The sequence below is a fragment of the Mercurialis annua genome, linkage group LG3 (assembly GCF_937616625.2).
Source record: "Mercurialis annua linkage group LG3, ddMerAnnu1.2, whole genome shotgun sequence".
NCBI lineage: Eukaryota > Viridiplantae > Streptophyta > Magnoliopsida > Malpighiales > Euphorbiaceae > Mercurialis > Mercurialis annua.
The window spans coordinates 16,115,723-16,130,429 of NC_065572.1; the positions used below are offsets into that span (position 1 = coordinate 16,115,723).

At 34.8% G+C, this 14,707-nt stretch overlaps 2 protein-coding genes and 1 long non-coding RNA gene across 3 annotated transcripts; all 3 read left to right on the forward strand.

The window, feature by feature from the left end:
- Positions 1-1,696, forward strand: LOC126674726 (uncharacterized). Its single transcript, XR_008790455.1, has 3 exons — positions 1-103; positions 756-909; positions 1,621-1,696. It is a non-coding gene; the product is annotated as an uncharacterized LOC126674726 (long non-coding RNA).
- Positions 1,697-2,198: 502 nt separating this feature from the next.
- On the forward strand, positions 2,199-5,800 carry LOC130015345 (uncharacterized). Its single transcript, XM_056105248.1, has 11 exons — positions 2,199-2,310; positions 2,463-2,966; positions 3,359-3,439; positions 3,576-3,653; positions 3,798-3,878; positions 4,024-4,104; positions 4,194-4,274; positions 4,379-4,520; positions 4,604-4,727; positions 4,835-5,349; positions 5,564-5,800. The coding sequence occupies exons 9-11, from the start codon at positions 4,653-4,655 to the stop codon at positions 5,796-5,798; spliced, it is 825 nt and encodes a 274-aa protein (XP_055961223.1). The 5' UTR covers positions 2,199-2,310; positions 2,463-2,966; positions 3,359-3,439; positions 3,576-3,653; positions 3,798-3,878; positions 4,024-4,104; positions 4,194-4,274; positions 4,379-4,520; positions 4,604-4,652; the 3' UTR covers positions 5,799-5,800.
- A 6,559-nt stretch (positions 5,801-12,359) lies between these two features.
- Positions 12,360-13,481, forward strand: LOC126672371 (uncharacterized). The gene has a single exon (XM_050366322.1). The coding sequence runs from the start codon at positions 12,360-12,362 to the stop codon at positions 13,479-13,481; it is 1,122 nt and encodes a 373-aa protein (XP_050222279.1).
- Positions 13,482-14,707: the final 1,226 nt, after the last annotated feature.

Genomic DNA, 14,707 nt, shown 5'->3' on the forward strand with positions numbered 1-14,707 from the left:
ATTTATAAATTGGCTTTGTTGACGTGACGCAACCGTTCGTTATCAGCAGAAGTTTTTTTTTGTGCTTTTGTGGAACAATGAATTGACGGTTTTTGGAGTCTAAGTAAGTTGTTCATTTGATCACTAAAGGTTGTGCTTGAATAGATTGTCTTTTGTGTTTAATTAGTGTTTCTGTTATTTAAATGATTAGTAGTATATTTTGTTTTTGATGCTGTTTTTTAATCCTGCTTCATTAATTTCAAACTTTAAAATGTGTTTTTTTCATTATTTTCTCATTTTATTAAAAGTATTTTCAGAATTTTCGTCTGCCAAATGTTATGTTCTTAATCTAATTTCATTGTTTATTTGTACTTTTATGTTTTTATGTTCAGTTTTCATTTGTTAAGTAATTTGTACATTCTTTCTTACATTACATTTTTTTCTATAGTGATTTCAAAAAGGGTACTTTATGTCTGTGGGTTAACAGTTGTTTGACTGTATATTGACAGTTGTTTGACATTAGGTTAAGATTAAATTGACAGTATATAAGTATGTTTTTTTTCATATTTTTCCTTATGTATATTATAAGTGAATATATTTAACATATTTTACATGGAATGTGTTAGTTTTTTAACTTATTAATATAGTGTTTTTAAAGTAAACTGTTTTTTGATGCCTTTGTTTTTGGTGATGTCTTTACTTGCTTTATGATCCAAATTTCACAATTAGTATGATAGAAGTTATTGACTTTTTAGATTATTGGCAATATATTTCAGGAAAATGGTATTAAATTCAGTGTCTAAACATAAAAAAAAGTCACACCAACTGAAAAAGAAAGATGAAGTCAGTGCGACAAGGAAAGATGGAAATCGTGCTGGTTTAAGAAGTAATTCGAAGAAAACACTTACTGATGTTGATAATCAGCCTAAGGTCAGTGTTTTTTTGTAATAAAATATGCTACAAATATGACTTTGTATGTTTAGTTTACAAATAATTTAGCATTGTGTGATTGATTATTTGTATATGTTTTTATGTTGGTTTCTTTTCCAGATTTGGCAATATGCTATACCTGTTGATGAATGGTTTGTAACAAAAGTGCAAACTAATTTAAATCATGATCCCATTTTAAAGTTAAAAATCAAATTGAATGATGTTGAGTTAGATTTGTTTAGAAAGAGTCCTTTTGGTTATTTTCTTGATATGCCAGTTTTTAAGGTTCGAACACAAGTTTTGCATTTTCTTTTATTGAGGTTGCTTAACCAACCGAATGCAAATGAATTGTGGTTTAATATTTGGGAGTGAGACTGAAATTTACGATTGATGAGTTTGCCTTAGTGACAGGTTTGAAATGTCATGGAGATATTAGTAAACTTAGGTTTAGAAACACATCCGATGGGATCTTTGATAAATATTTTAAGGACCTTAGCTGTTTTAATAAGCAAGCCTTAGAGGATCTTTTTGTCACTAGGAGATGGTCTAGTCCGGAAGATGGAGTTAAAATAGCAATTTTGTATTTTCTTGATGTTATTCTGTTTTCGTCTCAAAACGTAAAACGTGTTTCCATAGTCAACCTTAACATAATTGAGTCAAGTGAGTGCAATGAATTTCCATGGGGACTAGATTGTTTTAATTGTGGGACAGGTGATTTAAAGGATAAGTTGAAAGGGAAAAGTAAGCAATTTGAAGAAGAAGGTAAAATCCCGTTTTATCGGCTGGCTGTTTTCATTTATGCTTTGCAATGTTGGTTATATGAATGTTGCCCTGTCGCGGTCTATAACCTTGCAATTTTGGAGAATGGTGATGCTATCCCAAGAATTTTGAGATGGAAAGTTGACAATAATCCTGGCGTTGCGGAATTAGAGAAGCCTTTCTTCTCTTTGAGTGGAAAACAGGTTAGTGTTGTCTTTTTTAAAAAATAAAAATTATACAATCTATATTTTCTTATTTTTTATTTTTTTTCTCTTTTTCATTGTACAGATGAAGTTGAGGAAAATCACTCCTTCTGTTGAGGAGATGAATAAGTTGGACTTATCTCATTTTTTTATCAAGGGAAAGGATAAGAAAAAGGAGGTGAGCGAGAATTTATCTGATTCAGAAGATGATAAAGTTGAGTATCAAGGTGGTGAGGCATCATCTTCAGCTTTACCAAAGAAAAGATCGCATCTTGATCATTTTGAGAAAGAGCTGCAGACGGTGGTTTCTTCTTAAAAATAATTGTGGAAGATTTGAGCTGCTTTAAAGATTATGTGACTCTTCAGTTCACTAATCTTTTTAAAGTTCTTGATTCAATCAAGAAGAGCTCAAATGTAATTGAAAGAGCAGACAAACTTTGTAAGTAATTTTTTTGTTAAAATTTGCAATCTACTTTTGAACTACTACTGATATACCTTTAAACTACTTACATTTCACATCTAAACTACTTATGATATGCTTAATTTAACTAGTATTTATTTTTTTTTTCTCTTTTTTGTTTATTGTAACAGCATAATGGAGCTTCAATTAGTGATAATGGGTCTGATGACAAGGAGGAGGATATATCGTTTAAGGAAAAATAATTAAACTAATATGTATTTGTATCAATTGTTTAAGCAACATAGTGATGTAGTAATATGAAACGACAAACTTATATTATTATATAGGTGATCAATCGCAATATTGTGCAGCCTGTTGTGGAAAAAAGGAACAATTTGGCGGAGGATGATACGGCAGTAGAGAATAAAAAGGAGGTTGAGCAAGAAGATCAAACTAATTTATCTCAAGTTGATGAAGTAGCAAATGAGTTTGATAAAGTTTCTAGTGATGAAGTTGAGCCTGAAATCGTAAAGGCTGCAGAATGCAACATCGATAAGACGTTAAAGGATGCACAATGCAACATCGATACGATTTTAAAGGATGTAGAATGCGATATCGATGAAATGGATGCTGCCACTTTTGACGAAATTATTTCTTCTGCTACAATTGCAGTTGAGAAAATAAAATCATAAAAGGTACTCCCTCCGTTTTGAAATAGTTGTCGCTTTAGAGAAAAAAATTTGTTTTATAATACTTGTCACTTTAGAATACCAAAAAAGCATTTATTGCTATTTTTCCACATATATCCTTCATCTATTCATTGAAAGAATATAAAATACAAATAAAGAGTCATAGTAATTAATATTAACAAGTTTCAAGAAGGGCTAATTTAGTAAAAATACATACAAATTTAGACATATTTATTGCTTTCTTAATTTGTGTGAAAATGGCTAAAGCGACAACTATTTCAAAACGGAGGGAGTACCTTATATGCAATTTATCTAATTTTTTTAGTATACATCTGGTAGCTTGTTAGTTGTTTTTTTTTGTTATTTCTTTATATTTTTGTATATTTTAATCCTTGTAGAAAGCTATGGCATGTTCATCTAGTGACAATAGAAATCATCCTGAAATTATTGCTGCAGCTATGTGTTTAGATGCTTTTGAGGTACTTTACTTTTATTTTTTTTATCATGTGTTGTTTTTTTTACTAAATAGGTTATTATTGGTTGCTTAGCAGTTTATTAAGTTTTTTTTAGTAGTTATTTAATATATGTTTTTATTAAATTTTTTTCTCGTTTTAGATTGCTGAGAACAAGGGTGGTTGTTCAAATCCAAGCCTTGAAGCTGTTAATGTTTCAAATACTTTATCATATGCCTCGGTATTTGTTTATAAATTTAGTATATTTTTTTTATCATGTGTTTTTTTTACTAAAACAATTTATTATTGGCTGCTTAGCAATTTTTTATGTTTTTCTTAGTAGTTGTTTAATATTTGTTTTTGTTAAATTTTTGTCTCGTTTTAGAATTTTGAGAACAAGGGTGCTTGTTCAAATTGAAGCCTTGAAGTTGTTGGTGTTGTTTCAAAGACTTTATCCTCTGCCTCGGTATTTTTTGATAAATTTAATATAGTTTTTTCATCATGTGTTGTTTTTTTACTAAAACAGTTTATTATTGGTTGCTTAGCAGTTTATTATGTTTTCCTTAGTAGTTGTTTAATATCTGTTTTTATTAAATTTTTTCCTTTTTTAGAATTTTGAGAACAAGGGTGCTTGTTCAAATCGAAGCCTTGAAGCTGTTGGTGTTGTTTCAAAGACTTTATCCTCTGTCTCGGTATTTTTTTGATAAATTTAATATATTTTTCCCCTTTGTTGGTTACTTAATTATTAATTACTACATGTATCATTTTTTTTCTCTTTTAGAATACTGAGTGCACGTCTGCTTATGAACATCCGAGTCATGTATTGGTTGAGACTGTTTCAGAGTCATTACTCTCAAATTTGGTATTTTTTTATTTTAATTTTGTTACTTTTATTTATTTGGTTGCTTGTCAGTTTGTTGTTTTTTATTTATTGATTCTTTAAATTGTTTGTTTTTGCCTCTTTAGAATGTCAACCTCGTTCATGCAAATCTGACTGCTGTAGTACATGATGCTGCTCCGGTTTTAAATGATGTTGATGCATCATTGATTTTTGCAAGCAAATTGAGTTTGATTTATGGATTGGGAAAGGATTTAAAGAGAAAAACAGGTAAATATATTTTTATCTATAATTTTTTTTTTGTAAAATATATTTGTGCCTTATTTTAATAATGTTATTTTTTATTTTTTTAGGTACAAGCACTATTCTCCTGAGGACAATGAGATTGCACCTCCCTTTGAGATGTATGTTGATCAAATAAGCAAAAAAACATGGTTCTCTTATCTGAACTACGGTGGTCTGCTTTTATCATGTTCTGTGAGTTTTTTTTACTACTCTTATTTTTAGTAAATAAAACTAATTTACTAGTAATTTACTTGTAATTTACTGATAAGTTATTTGCAAATTTTAATTTATATTTTCAGCATATCGACGTGCTGTTTTATTTTTTGAGGGAGAAGCAAAAGTCGAGGCCTAATGTGAGGTGCACCACTGCTGACAATATCTTTGATAAACGCATGCAAAGTTTGTATGCTTCATATTTGTCGACTTCTGATGCTGAAAAGTTTTTGAAAGGGGACTCTTTGATTTTTGATTATATGCGGGGTAAGAAGATTCTTATTGGTACTCTTTGGAGTGAAGTTGACGACGTTTTATGTCCTATTCATGTTGGAAATAGTTGGCATTGGATATTGGCGCGTTTATCGTTCAAGGATAGGTGCATTTATATATACAACTCTAAAAAGTCACCTATTCTCAACCGAACGGCGGCTGAAGTGGTTATGGGGTATTGTGTCCTAATTCCAAGGCTGTTAGTCATGGGTAATTTACTATCGTTTATCAAAGCTATTGATTTGTCTTCTCCTGCTTATGTTGGCAAAACCAAATTTGAACCTTTTGCTTTGTCTCAAGTTGATGGCTTACCAACACAATCTGACAGGTAAATATTTATGTTTGTGTTTTTCATTCGTTCATTTATTTCTCTTTTAATGCATATGAATGAGTAGCGTTTTCTCCTAAATTTAATTAAATGTTATGGTTACATTTTATTATGCGCTATTTATGTTATGGTTGTGTTTATGATATTGTAATTTGATTTTTTTCTTTTTGTGATACAATTTGGTGATTATATTATGTTTCTTCTTTATATGTAGTGATTGTGGTGTATTCGTGGCTGCATTTGCTGAGTACATCATCGAAGGGAGGAAGGTGCCTTTGCGTATCTCGATTGAAAATATGAGGTCTAGATATTGTGCTTTGTTGTATGCTCACGCTGCACCAATTGTAGAAGAAGGACGAGGGAAAAGGAAGCAGATCAAAGCAGAGATTAAAGACATTGGAACTGAATCAAAGGTTGAACAAGGCAAGGGGGAAAAGGAAGATTATTAAAATAGAGAATAAGTGATTTTTTAATATGAATTATGATACTTTGATACTTTGTCTAAAAATATGAAGTTTGTTGGATTTTTTCTTTCTATTATGTTATGATCAGATCTTTATACTCTAATTTTAAATTTTTATATATTTTCACATCTTATGAAATATTTATGATTCTAGTTCATTGAGCTACCAAAAAGATGCTCATGAGCTACCAAAAAGCTGCTCATGAGCTACCATAAAGCTGCTTGAATTTGTAGGTGCTCATGAGCTACCATAAAGCTGCTTAGATTTTTTTATAATTATATAATAAATTTATTTTTTAATTTGAATTTGATGATCTAATCAGAATGTATCTAATAAATATTTAATATAGTAGTTTACTTATGAAAAGAAGTCCATTTTTTAACATAAAGACTTATCATAAGGTAAATTTAAACCTTTTCCAAGACCTGCTACTAATGAGCTGACTAAAAGCTACTTAAATAATACTTATAGCGAAAACCATAGCCATATGTGTTTTTCATACGGTTTTACTTGTAATTCATTAATTGCTATTTTTAAATAAAAAAAAAACATAAGATATTTTTGAAATGTGTAATTATTGAATAATAATTTTATATTCTTGTTTGAATTTGAATCATGAAATCAAAATGTATTTAAAAAAATCAAATAACTAAAGAATTACAATCAATTTTTTTTGGGGGCATTTTGGCACGTTTTCCTGTTGTGTCCGTAAACTCCGCACCTGTTGCATTTGTTCTGATTTGTAGATTCGCATGGCCCTTTAATTCTCCTCGTCTTTGGTCTTCCTGACTTGGTTTTTCCATGTGGCGGCAGGACTATTTTCTTTGTAACATTTGTTGGTATGCTAGGCAAGTTTTGATTGTCAACTGGATATACTTTTCCAAAGTATTCTGAACAGTACCTGTAAGGCTCTTGGTGTAGCTTTTTTAGTAATGCCATGGCATGTGGACACGGAAGTTTGTCCATTTGAAATCTTCTACAAGAACAAATTTTTTCTTTCAAATCTACTGTGAATATCAGATTATGTTCATAAACCGTACTTAGTTGAACAATTGATTTTGATACCTGCAATTCAAGATCAGTTATGATTAATGTTTAAAATTACAAAAAATCTATTTAAATGTCACTGCTAAGCTACTGTCAAGCTACAAAAATCCAAAATGGACACACATTTTATCATAAACAGCAACAATTAATTAAGACACATGTTAATGAACACAAAAGAAACAAATATAAAATAAGGGCATACACCAAAATGCACACACATTTTATTAGGATATATAACAAGTAAATCTGACCTTCATTTTCAGCGAATCAATGTAGTTTTCATGTAGCATGTTTTCAGCTCTTTTTGAAACGCTTGTGAAGGTTGACATGGTTGAGAACCTATTTGTATATGTCCATTCTTGAACCAATGCTCGTAGGTACTCTAACAAAGGTTTTATTGGTAGTTCCCTTGCACCTCTAATTTTTGCATTCAAAGATTCTGCCACATTTGTTGTCATCAAATGTCTATTGTTTGTAATATGTGCCCTCGCCCATTTTGGATACCCCACTTTTTCTAAATACGGCCTTATACGCGCATCCATCTCATCAATTTCAGCCATGTAAAATTCAAATTTATCTTTAGTGTATGCCCTTGCTGCTTTGAAAAATGTTTTTCTGAAATCTTTTGATTTCTTCATGAAATTTGTTTTGAGGTTGTTGTACAAATGAAAGGTGCATATTCCATGGCTAACTTCAGGATATACCTTTCCAATTGCATTTTTGATGCTCTCATGCCGATCCGAAATAATACACATTCCCTCTCTCAATCCAAATGCCTCTCTTAAATTTTGAATAAACCATTCCCATGATTCATTATTTTCAGAATCTGCCACTGAAAACGCTAAGGGGAAATTTTTTCCGTTTCCATCTTGTGTACTTGCTGAGAGTAGTGTTCCACCATAAGCTGACTTTAGAAATGTGCCATCAACTGCTACCAAAGGCATACATGAAGTCCAGCCTTTTATTGAAGCATCTAAAGCCATGAACACGTAGAGAAAGCTGTTGTCTTCTGTAGATTGTAATCTCACAAATGATCATGGATTTGCAATTTGTAGGAGATATAAATAAGACGGCAGCTTTGCAAATGAATCATCGGCTCTTCCTCTTATTTTTTCAAGAGCCATCTCCTTTGATCTATAAGCTTTTGTATAGTTGATGTTTACACCGTAGTCTTCTTTCATGTCCCTCAATATATCTCCCAGTGTGTAATCTGTTTTTAAACTCAGAAATTTTGACTTAATGCACTCTCCAATGATTGTTGATGTTGCTTGCCTTTAGTTGCTTGTTCTTGATTCTAATGGGCAAATATGACCATTGTTCAACTTCCTTATCATGAACATGCTTGTTTTTCTTTTTCTTGAAGCTCTTAATTTCCAATCACATCTCTCATCCCAACAATCTAAGAAAAACTGTCTTCTACATGACTTCTTCACCTTATATTGGAAGTGATTCTTTATCGCGTAGAAGCTCATAACCGTGCTCTAAGTTTCTTTGTCTTTGTAAATCTGCCCTTGATCAATTTCTGGATGTTTTCTATTCGATATCACATTCGCGTCATCAAACTTGCTCTCTATCTCTTCGTCCTCGCCATCAAAGTCATTACTTGCATAGTTTGCGCAAAGGACTGCCTCTGAAATGCTACCATCTGCTTCTCCATTAAATGACATCATTTCTGACGTAGTTTTTGAGCTTGAGGCAGCAGCTGTATGAATGCTTCTGATTTGGGTATTAGTCAATAATAAAGTCGAATCAAAGAAGTTGACGTCCCTTTGACTTTTGGCAAATGACATGCACAATGGATACTTTGTGCAATCTCCATCTTGTTTTTTGAGCTCTTTGTAAAAGAATAAAGTAGAATTATCTTGTATCTTCAAAGGTGGATATCCGTTCTTCACTTGGTACTTGACTTCTATTTCAGTAGCTCTCTGGTTGCTTTCCGGTTGATTATTTAGTTTCTGTAGTAAACTGATGTAGTCACATTCATTCGGCAAAACCATTCCAGTAACATCAAAATTGATGTAGTCCACACTCTGATTCCACTCTCCATTATAATGAATGAATACTGGAATATTTTCCATGTACTAAACAGAAAAGCAAAAACAAAAAAAATCAAAATATGCTTTGAACTTATTCCTAATAAGATTTAACCATGACAGTTAATTTAAAATGCCATAAGCTTAATTTGCACACATTCCAGAGATAATTAATAGAGCTATAAACAACTATATTCAAATATATCAATCATAATTTTATATAGAGAATTCTTATTTTGTATTTGTCTAAATCTTTTAATGAAAAACGTTCTTATATAGTGCCAAATATAATTGCACAGTTATAACCTAGAAATCGATTCAAAAATTGCATAAAATAAAACTCATTCATCATAATTGTAATTTATTTCAAAGAAAAACCTAAAAAATTTCAGATCTCTCTAAATAGAATGGAAACTAAAACAGAGATATTATAATTTGTTATTACAAAATTAAATCTAATGAAAAATTACTAAGATATTAATTGAGTAATTTATTAAATTTGAATCACGTACCTGAATTAGATGAGAGATTGAATGCTTGAAGTCAGACAAATACTTGAATATACGGGACAAATCTGATTAATTATTCAATTATCTGAAATTTTTGGAGAAATCAGCAGAAATCGGAACAATTTCGGAGATTAGCTGTTTTATCTTCAACTTTGATTTTTGAATAACCTAATTTTTATTGATTTGAAGAAGAAACTGCCGTTGTTCATCGGAGAAGATGGAGATATTTAACGGCATTAGAGTCTGTTATGGTGAAAGGCATATTTGCTATCTTTTAAACAAAAAAGGCGTATATGTGCTAAAGTTTTAATAGAAGAGTGTTTTTGAAAAGTCCAAGCCCAATTCAAGCATATATGAACAAATCCCTTCTTAATTTGCCGATTGTCCGTCTGGATGTCCGTTCCCAGCGGCCCAATTCGGTGTTGCCGTTGCGTATTAAATCAAAATTTCAGTGGGTCTGGCCCGGATTCTTAATTTTCCGGTTGTCCGTCTGGATGTTCATTCCCAGCGGCCCGGTCCGGTGTTGCCGCTGCTTGTTAAATAAAAAAGTGTTAGTTTCAGGGGGAGTCAATTTCAAGTAACAACCGGATGATCAGTCCCGGTTGCACTTGAGGGGGAGTGTTAAAGATAATCCCACATTGCTTAGGAGAACAAATATAAATGAGTTTATTAGTGTAAAGGTTCAACCACCTATTAACTACTTCTAGTTATTAGATCATGGTTGAACCTAAACACTCTCATAAGCATGTGGGGTTGTCACATTCTCACCAATTTAAAATCAATTACTCTCACCAATATATCTAATAATAACGACTCAAAGTTTTCGCATAAAAGTATCACCACCTAAACGATGAAGTACTATAGGCTACCACTTTGTGAGCTAGCAAAAATCACAAGTCTGAGAATAGAATACAATGTGGATTTCTAAGAAAATTCAAACCCGTACAAGAAAAACTCTTATTGCTATTCTTAAAAAGAAAACAAGCCTTAGTGAAACACGTATAGATCACTTCCTCTTTTGAAGAAACTTTGTTGTTAAACACTATGTTGCTTCTGCATTTCTAGATTGCCCATATCAAAACAAAACAAATCATCTCCCATAGCTTCGAATAAGGACCTCGTCGAACTATTTCTTGCCATTGCGTAAAGAAATCCAGAAAGCTACTAGAAATCACCCAAACAACTTCAACTTTTTGCAAAACACTATACCAAATGATTCTCTCAAACTCACGGTGGTTGAAAATGTGATCCTGTGTTTCCATCATATGGAAAATAGAGCAAAAGGAATTCTCAGCAGAAATAATTGTCCTTTTAAACAAAAAGTCTAAAGATGGCCCCGTTCATGAAAAGCGATCCATATGAAAAATTAAATTCGAGAGGAATTAAAGATTTCCATATTTGAAGAGAAGGAGTAGTACAATCTGAACTATTAAATCTACTTGCTTGAACCACCACACTAACATTCCTTCCATCCATTTGCAGATCAGCTGAAGTACGCAAATACGAGAAGGAAACCGCTACACCTGCGCCTGATCTGTAGAACAAATTCTGGAACTGCTGCACCTGCTGTACCAGGTCATTATTCCCATGCAATTCACGTACCTGGTAAACCTGTCCACTATTCCTATGCAACACAAGCCTAAAAACGAAATAGATCTAGAAATTCAGGTAGCAACAGTGTTATTTGTCCTAACAAAATCAGAAAAGGACGCTGAACTGTAAATCCCAGAAGCTGAATTCGAGCTAACCAAGTCATCATTCCCCACTGAATCATTCAAACGATTAAAAATAGTTTGAAAGACTTGTAAAAATACCATCTCATTACCACGTGTTCGCCTGGAAATATTCAGGACTCGAATCTTTGAATTTATAATCGGGACCGGTTTGAGATTTGATACTTTAACGAACCTATGCAGATATTCACAGGGCTTGTTTGGTTAAAAACACTTAACCACGTGATTTAAAAGTAATAATCTGGGAACTGCGAACTCAGGCGAGATTAATACCGAAAACTACTCCTAAATTAAAACAATCCGGAGATTGCGAGATAAAAAGCACTGGGCTTGGTTTTTGATTGATTGATTTGTTGATACACTAATAATGAAGCTCTGAGCTATTTATAGCTCCTCATAATCAAGACTCCTAATTCAACTAGGACTAAAATTCTAAAAGCAAAATACTCCTAATGAGTTAGAAACTCCTAATAAGAAGAAAAAAGCAATAATTAAAAGGCTTTTCGTTGGGCCTAAATCCCTAATAAGCCCATATGAAACTTTATCCAGTAATTCCCTGGGCCGGTTTAAACAATGCCCCCAACAAGCTTGAAACATTTATTTTTGGGCTTGTTCTTTTCCTTCTTCTTCTTTTGATACTACCCGGCCCAACACTGAGGCCCAAATCACTATAAGAAGATTTTAAAGGGGTGCGCATCTATTGACCTTTCGGTACCCCCTTCGTGCCACGTCATCACCAGCTGTCCTCCACGATGTCACGTCCTAACTCCACGACCTTTCGGCTTCCTCTGATTTTCTCTTTTAAGAAAAATACTATATCATTTACTCACTCACCTACTATCTCTCTGCATTTGTAAGACTTTCTCTCTCGAAGCAAATTTCAAGTACTCTCTGCATCTTTTCCTGGTAAGTGTTTCTTCTCGCCTTTCTTAATTTTGAATCGCCCCTTCGAATGTTTGTCTAACCGAGGCGTTCTTATTTTGCAGTTACCATGGCTGCTCCAAATGATGCTATCTCCACTCAAGTGACCGACAAAATGAATGAGATTCACGCCGCTGCTCCGAACACAGACCTTCAGGTAATAGTCAAAACCAACGACGACAAAGAATGTGTCGGTCCAATCCTTGTTTCGCCCAGTCACTTATGCGAAATAGGCACTCCATTTCACGAAGAAGTCCCACCACGCTTTTCACTCCCTCACCAATCCTCCATCTGGTGAACACGATGTTCCGGAATTGGCCAACCGAACACAAAGGATATCAAGAATCGGTCAACAGACTGAAACCCCATTTCGGCCAACTGTGGAAGGATGTTGGGATTTACGACATGATCAACCTTTGTAAGGCAAGCATGCCGATAGCGAAGCATTACATCATGGGTGCCTCTCTTTTCTGGTCAACTGCAGTCCACTGCTTCTGCTTCAAATTCGGCATGATGACGGTCACTTTATTGGATATGCCAGCCATTCTCAACATCCCAGTCATTGGCGAACGTATATCGCCCAATCTAGACGCCGAAGTACCCACTTTCAAACTGTCAAAGGCTCAAAGAAGCTATGGTCCCTTCGTCAAACTGTTCATGGGCGAAGAACATTACAAGCCCGATGTTAGAGAACACATCGCCTTTCTCGCCTTCTTCATAGCCAAGTTCATCATCTGTACATCCTCCTTCAGAGTTACCACGGACTGCTTTACACTCGCCACTGCTCTTGCTGAAGGGCGAAAATGTAATCTTGGGGAATTCATGCTCGCCCACTTATACCGAAGTCTCAACAAAATCGCCCCTCATGGTGACAACAGAGTCTTTCAGTGTCCAAGTGGACCTCTATGGGTGTTGCAGTTATGGCTCGCCTTATATTTTCCTGAGTTATTCGAGGTCGGCCCTCAGATCAAGGCCGAACTTTGCGGCTATCAATTAATCGCCGCTGGTACTCGCCTTCCTCACGTACTGGATGTGCTGGAGGTTTTTACCAATTCCATCAGAGCTTCAGAATTATTCTGTCCGATCTTATCCCTAAAATATCTTCCTTCGTGGCTTTTCGTCGCCTGGGATTGCGAAGATACAGATGAAGCTAGAGCCGATCCATGGTTAAAACTTGGGGGCCAATATTGGGGTAGTTCTCTGAAGTCCCGTAATTTAATCTCCGGCTTGGAATACAGTCGCAGCAGTATTGAAGCGTACTGTCCTAACTATGTAGCCCATCAGTTCGGCTATAATCAAGGAATCCCCTGTCCTTTATTGATCTCCATCAATAATCGCGGGACCTATGAACCTTCAATCGAAGACTACCCAGACCTTCAATTCATACTTCGCCTGAACAGGGCTTATCTTCCCCCCCATCTCTGAAATTTCTCACCCTTCTATACGAAAGCTCTGGCGGGCTTCAGTCATCGAGTCCTTCTTCGACCTCTCACCCAAAGAAATACTTAGTCTTCATAATTTTCAATTACCTCCTTTATCTCGAAACCCTACTCATGCTGATCTGTTTCTTTTGCGGGCACCAAAACATCCCAATTTTGAAGGTAATCTCTTTCATCTCTTTGAAATAGCTAGATTTGAGCGTTTTACAAGTTTAAGTATGACCCACTAGATCGCCCTGGCATGAACCTTAGGATGCAACGCCATAGGCGAATGACTAGGCTAAAATACGATGAAAAAATGAAAAAGGTCTGGAAAGAGCATTATGAAAATAAGTATTCCTATGAATTTTATCTCGCCCACATTCGCCAAAAATTTAAATATAAAAGTCCACCAGTACCTAAGGTCAACATGTCTACGCCTAACCCCATAAAACTCCCCAAGAAAAAGGTTAAAAAACGAAAGCCTGAAATAACAAGTGAAGGTGTAACTTATACCGGCATCAGATGCCCGTCTGATGTCGAGGCGATAGCCGAACTTGTCCGAATTGGTTATGATAGAATACCAGGTAAACCGATTTCTTTTTTGGTTTCCCCTAAACTTTTACCACTGTTCGCCTTTTAACTTTTCCTTTCCTTTCAGTCGGCGTGACTCGATGGAATAAGGTCCATGTCTTCGACACTGATGGTGAAGACAAGCGCCCACTCCTCTTCAAGGGGCGATACTGAGACGGCCGACGAGCAAACTGGGGATGAAGGCCGTTCGGTTCAACAATCCCTTTCTCAAAAGGCCCCATATGAAGTAAACCCTTCTGACACGACCCCTACCGCATCCCAAATACTCACGTTCTTGCCGTTGCCCAAGCTGTTGTCGCCATTGAGTTCATCTCTGGCTAACTTGCCAACACAGCTTGATGCCAAGAAAACCAAGGTACCCCTTATCGATTATTTATCGCCCTTATAGTAAAATAGCAGCTAATTTTTTACTACGGCAAAACTTGGCAGATTCTTGATGACACTTTGGCCGACCGTGATGATATGGCGGCAAAGGCAGCAGCTCTTCTGGACTCTGACAGCGAAGAAGACGATTCGCCTATCCCAGAAAGCGAGATGCGTGAAGTGACCAGCGGTTCTACCGAAAACTGGGGCGATCATTTGGACATCATTTCTGAGCTGAAATCCCAAGGCACCGCTCTTTTTAAATCGCCCACGGAC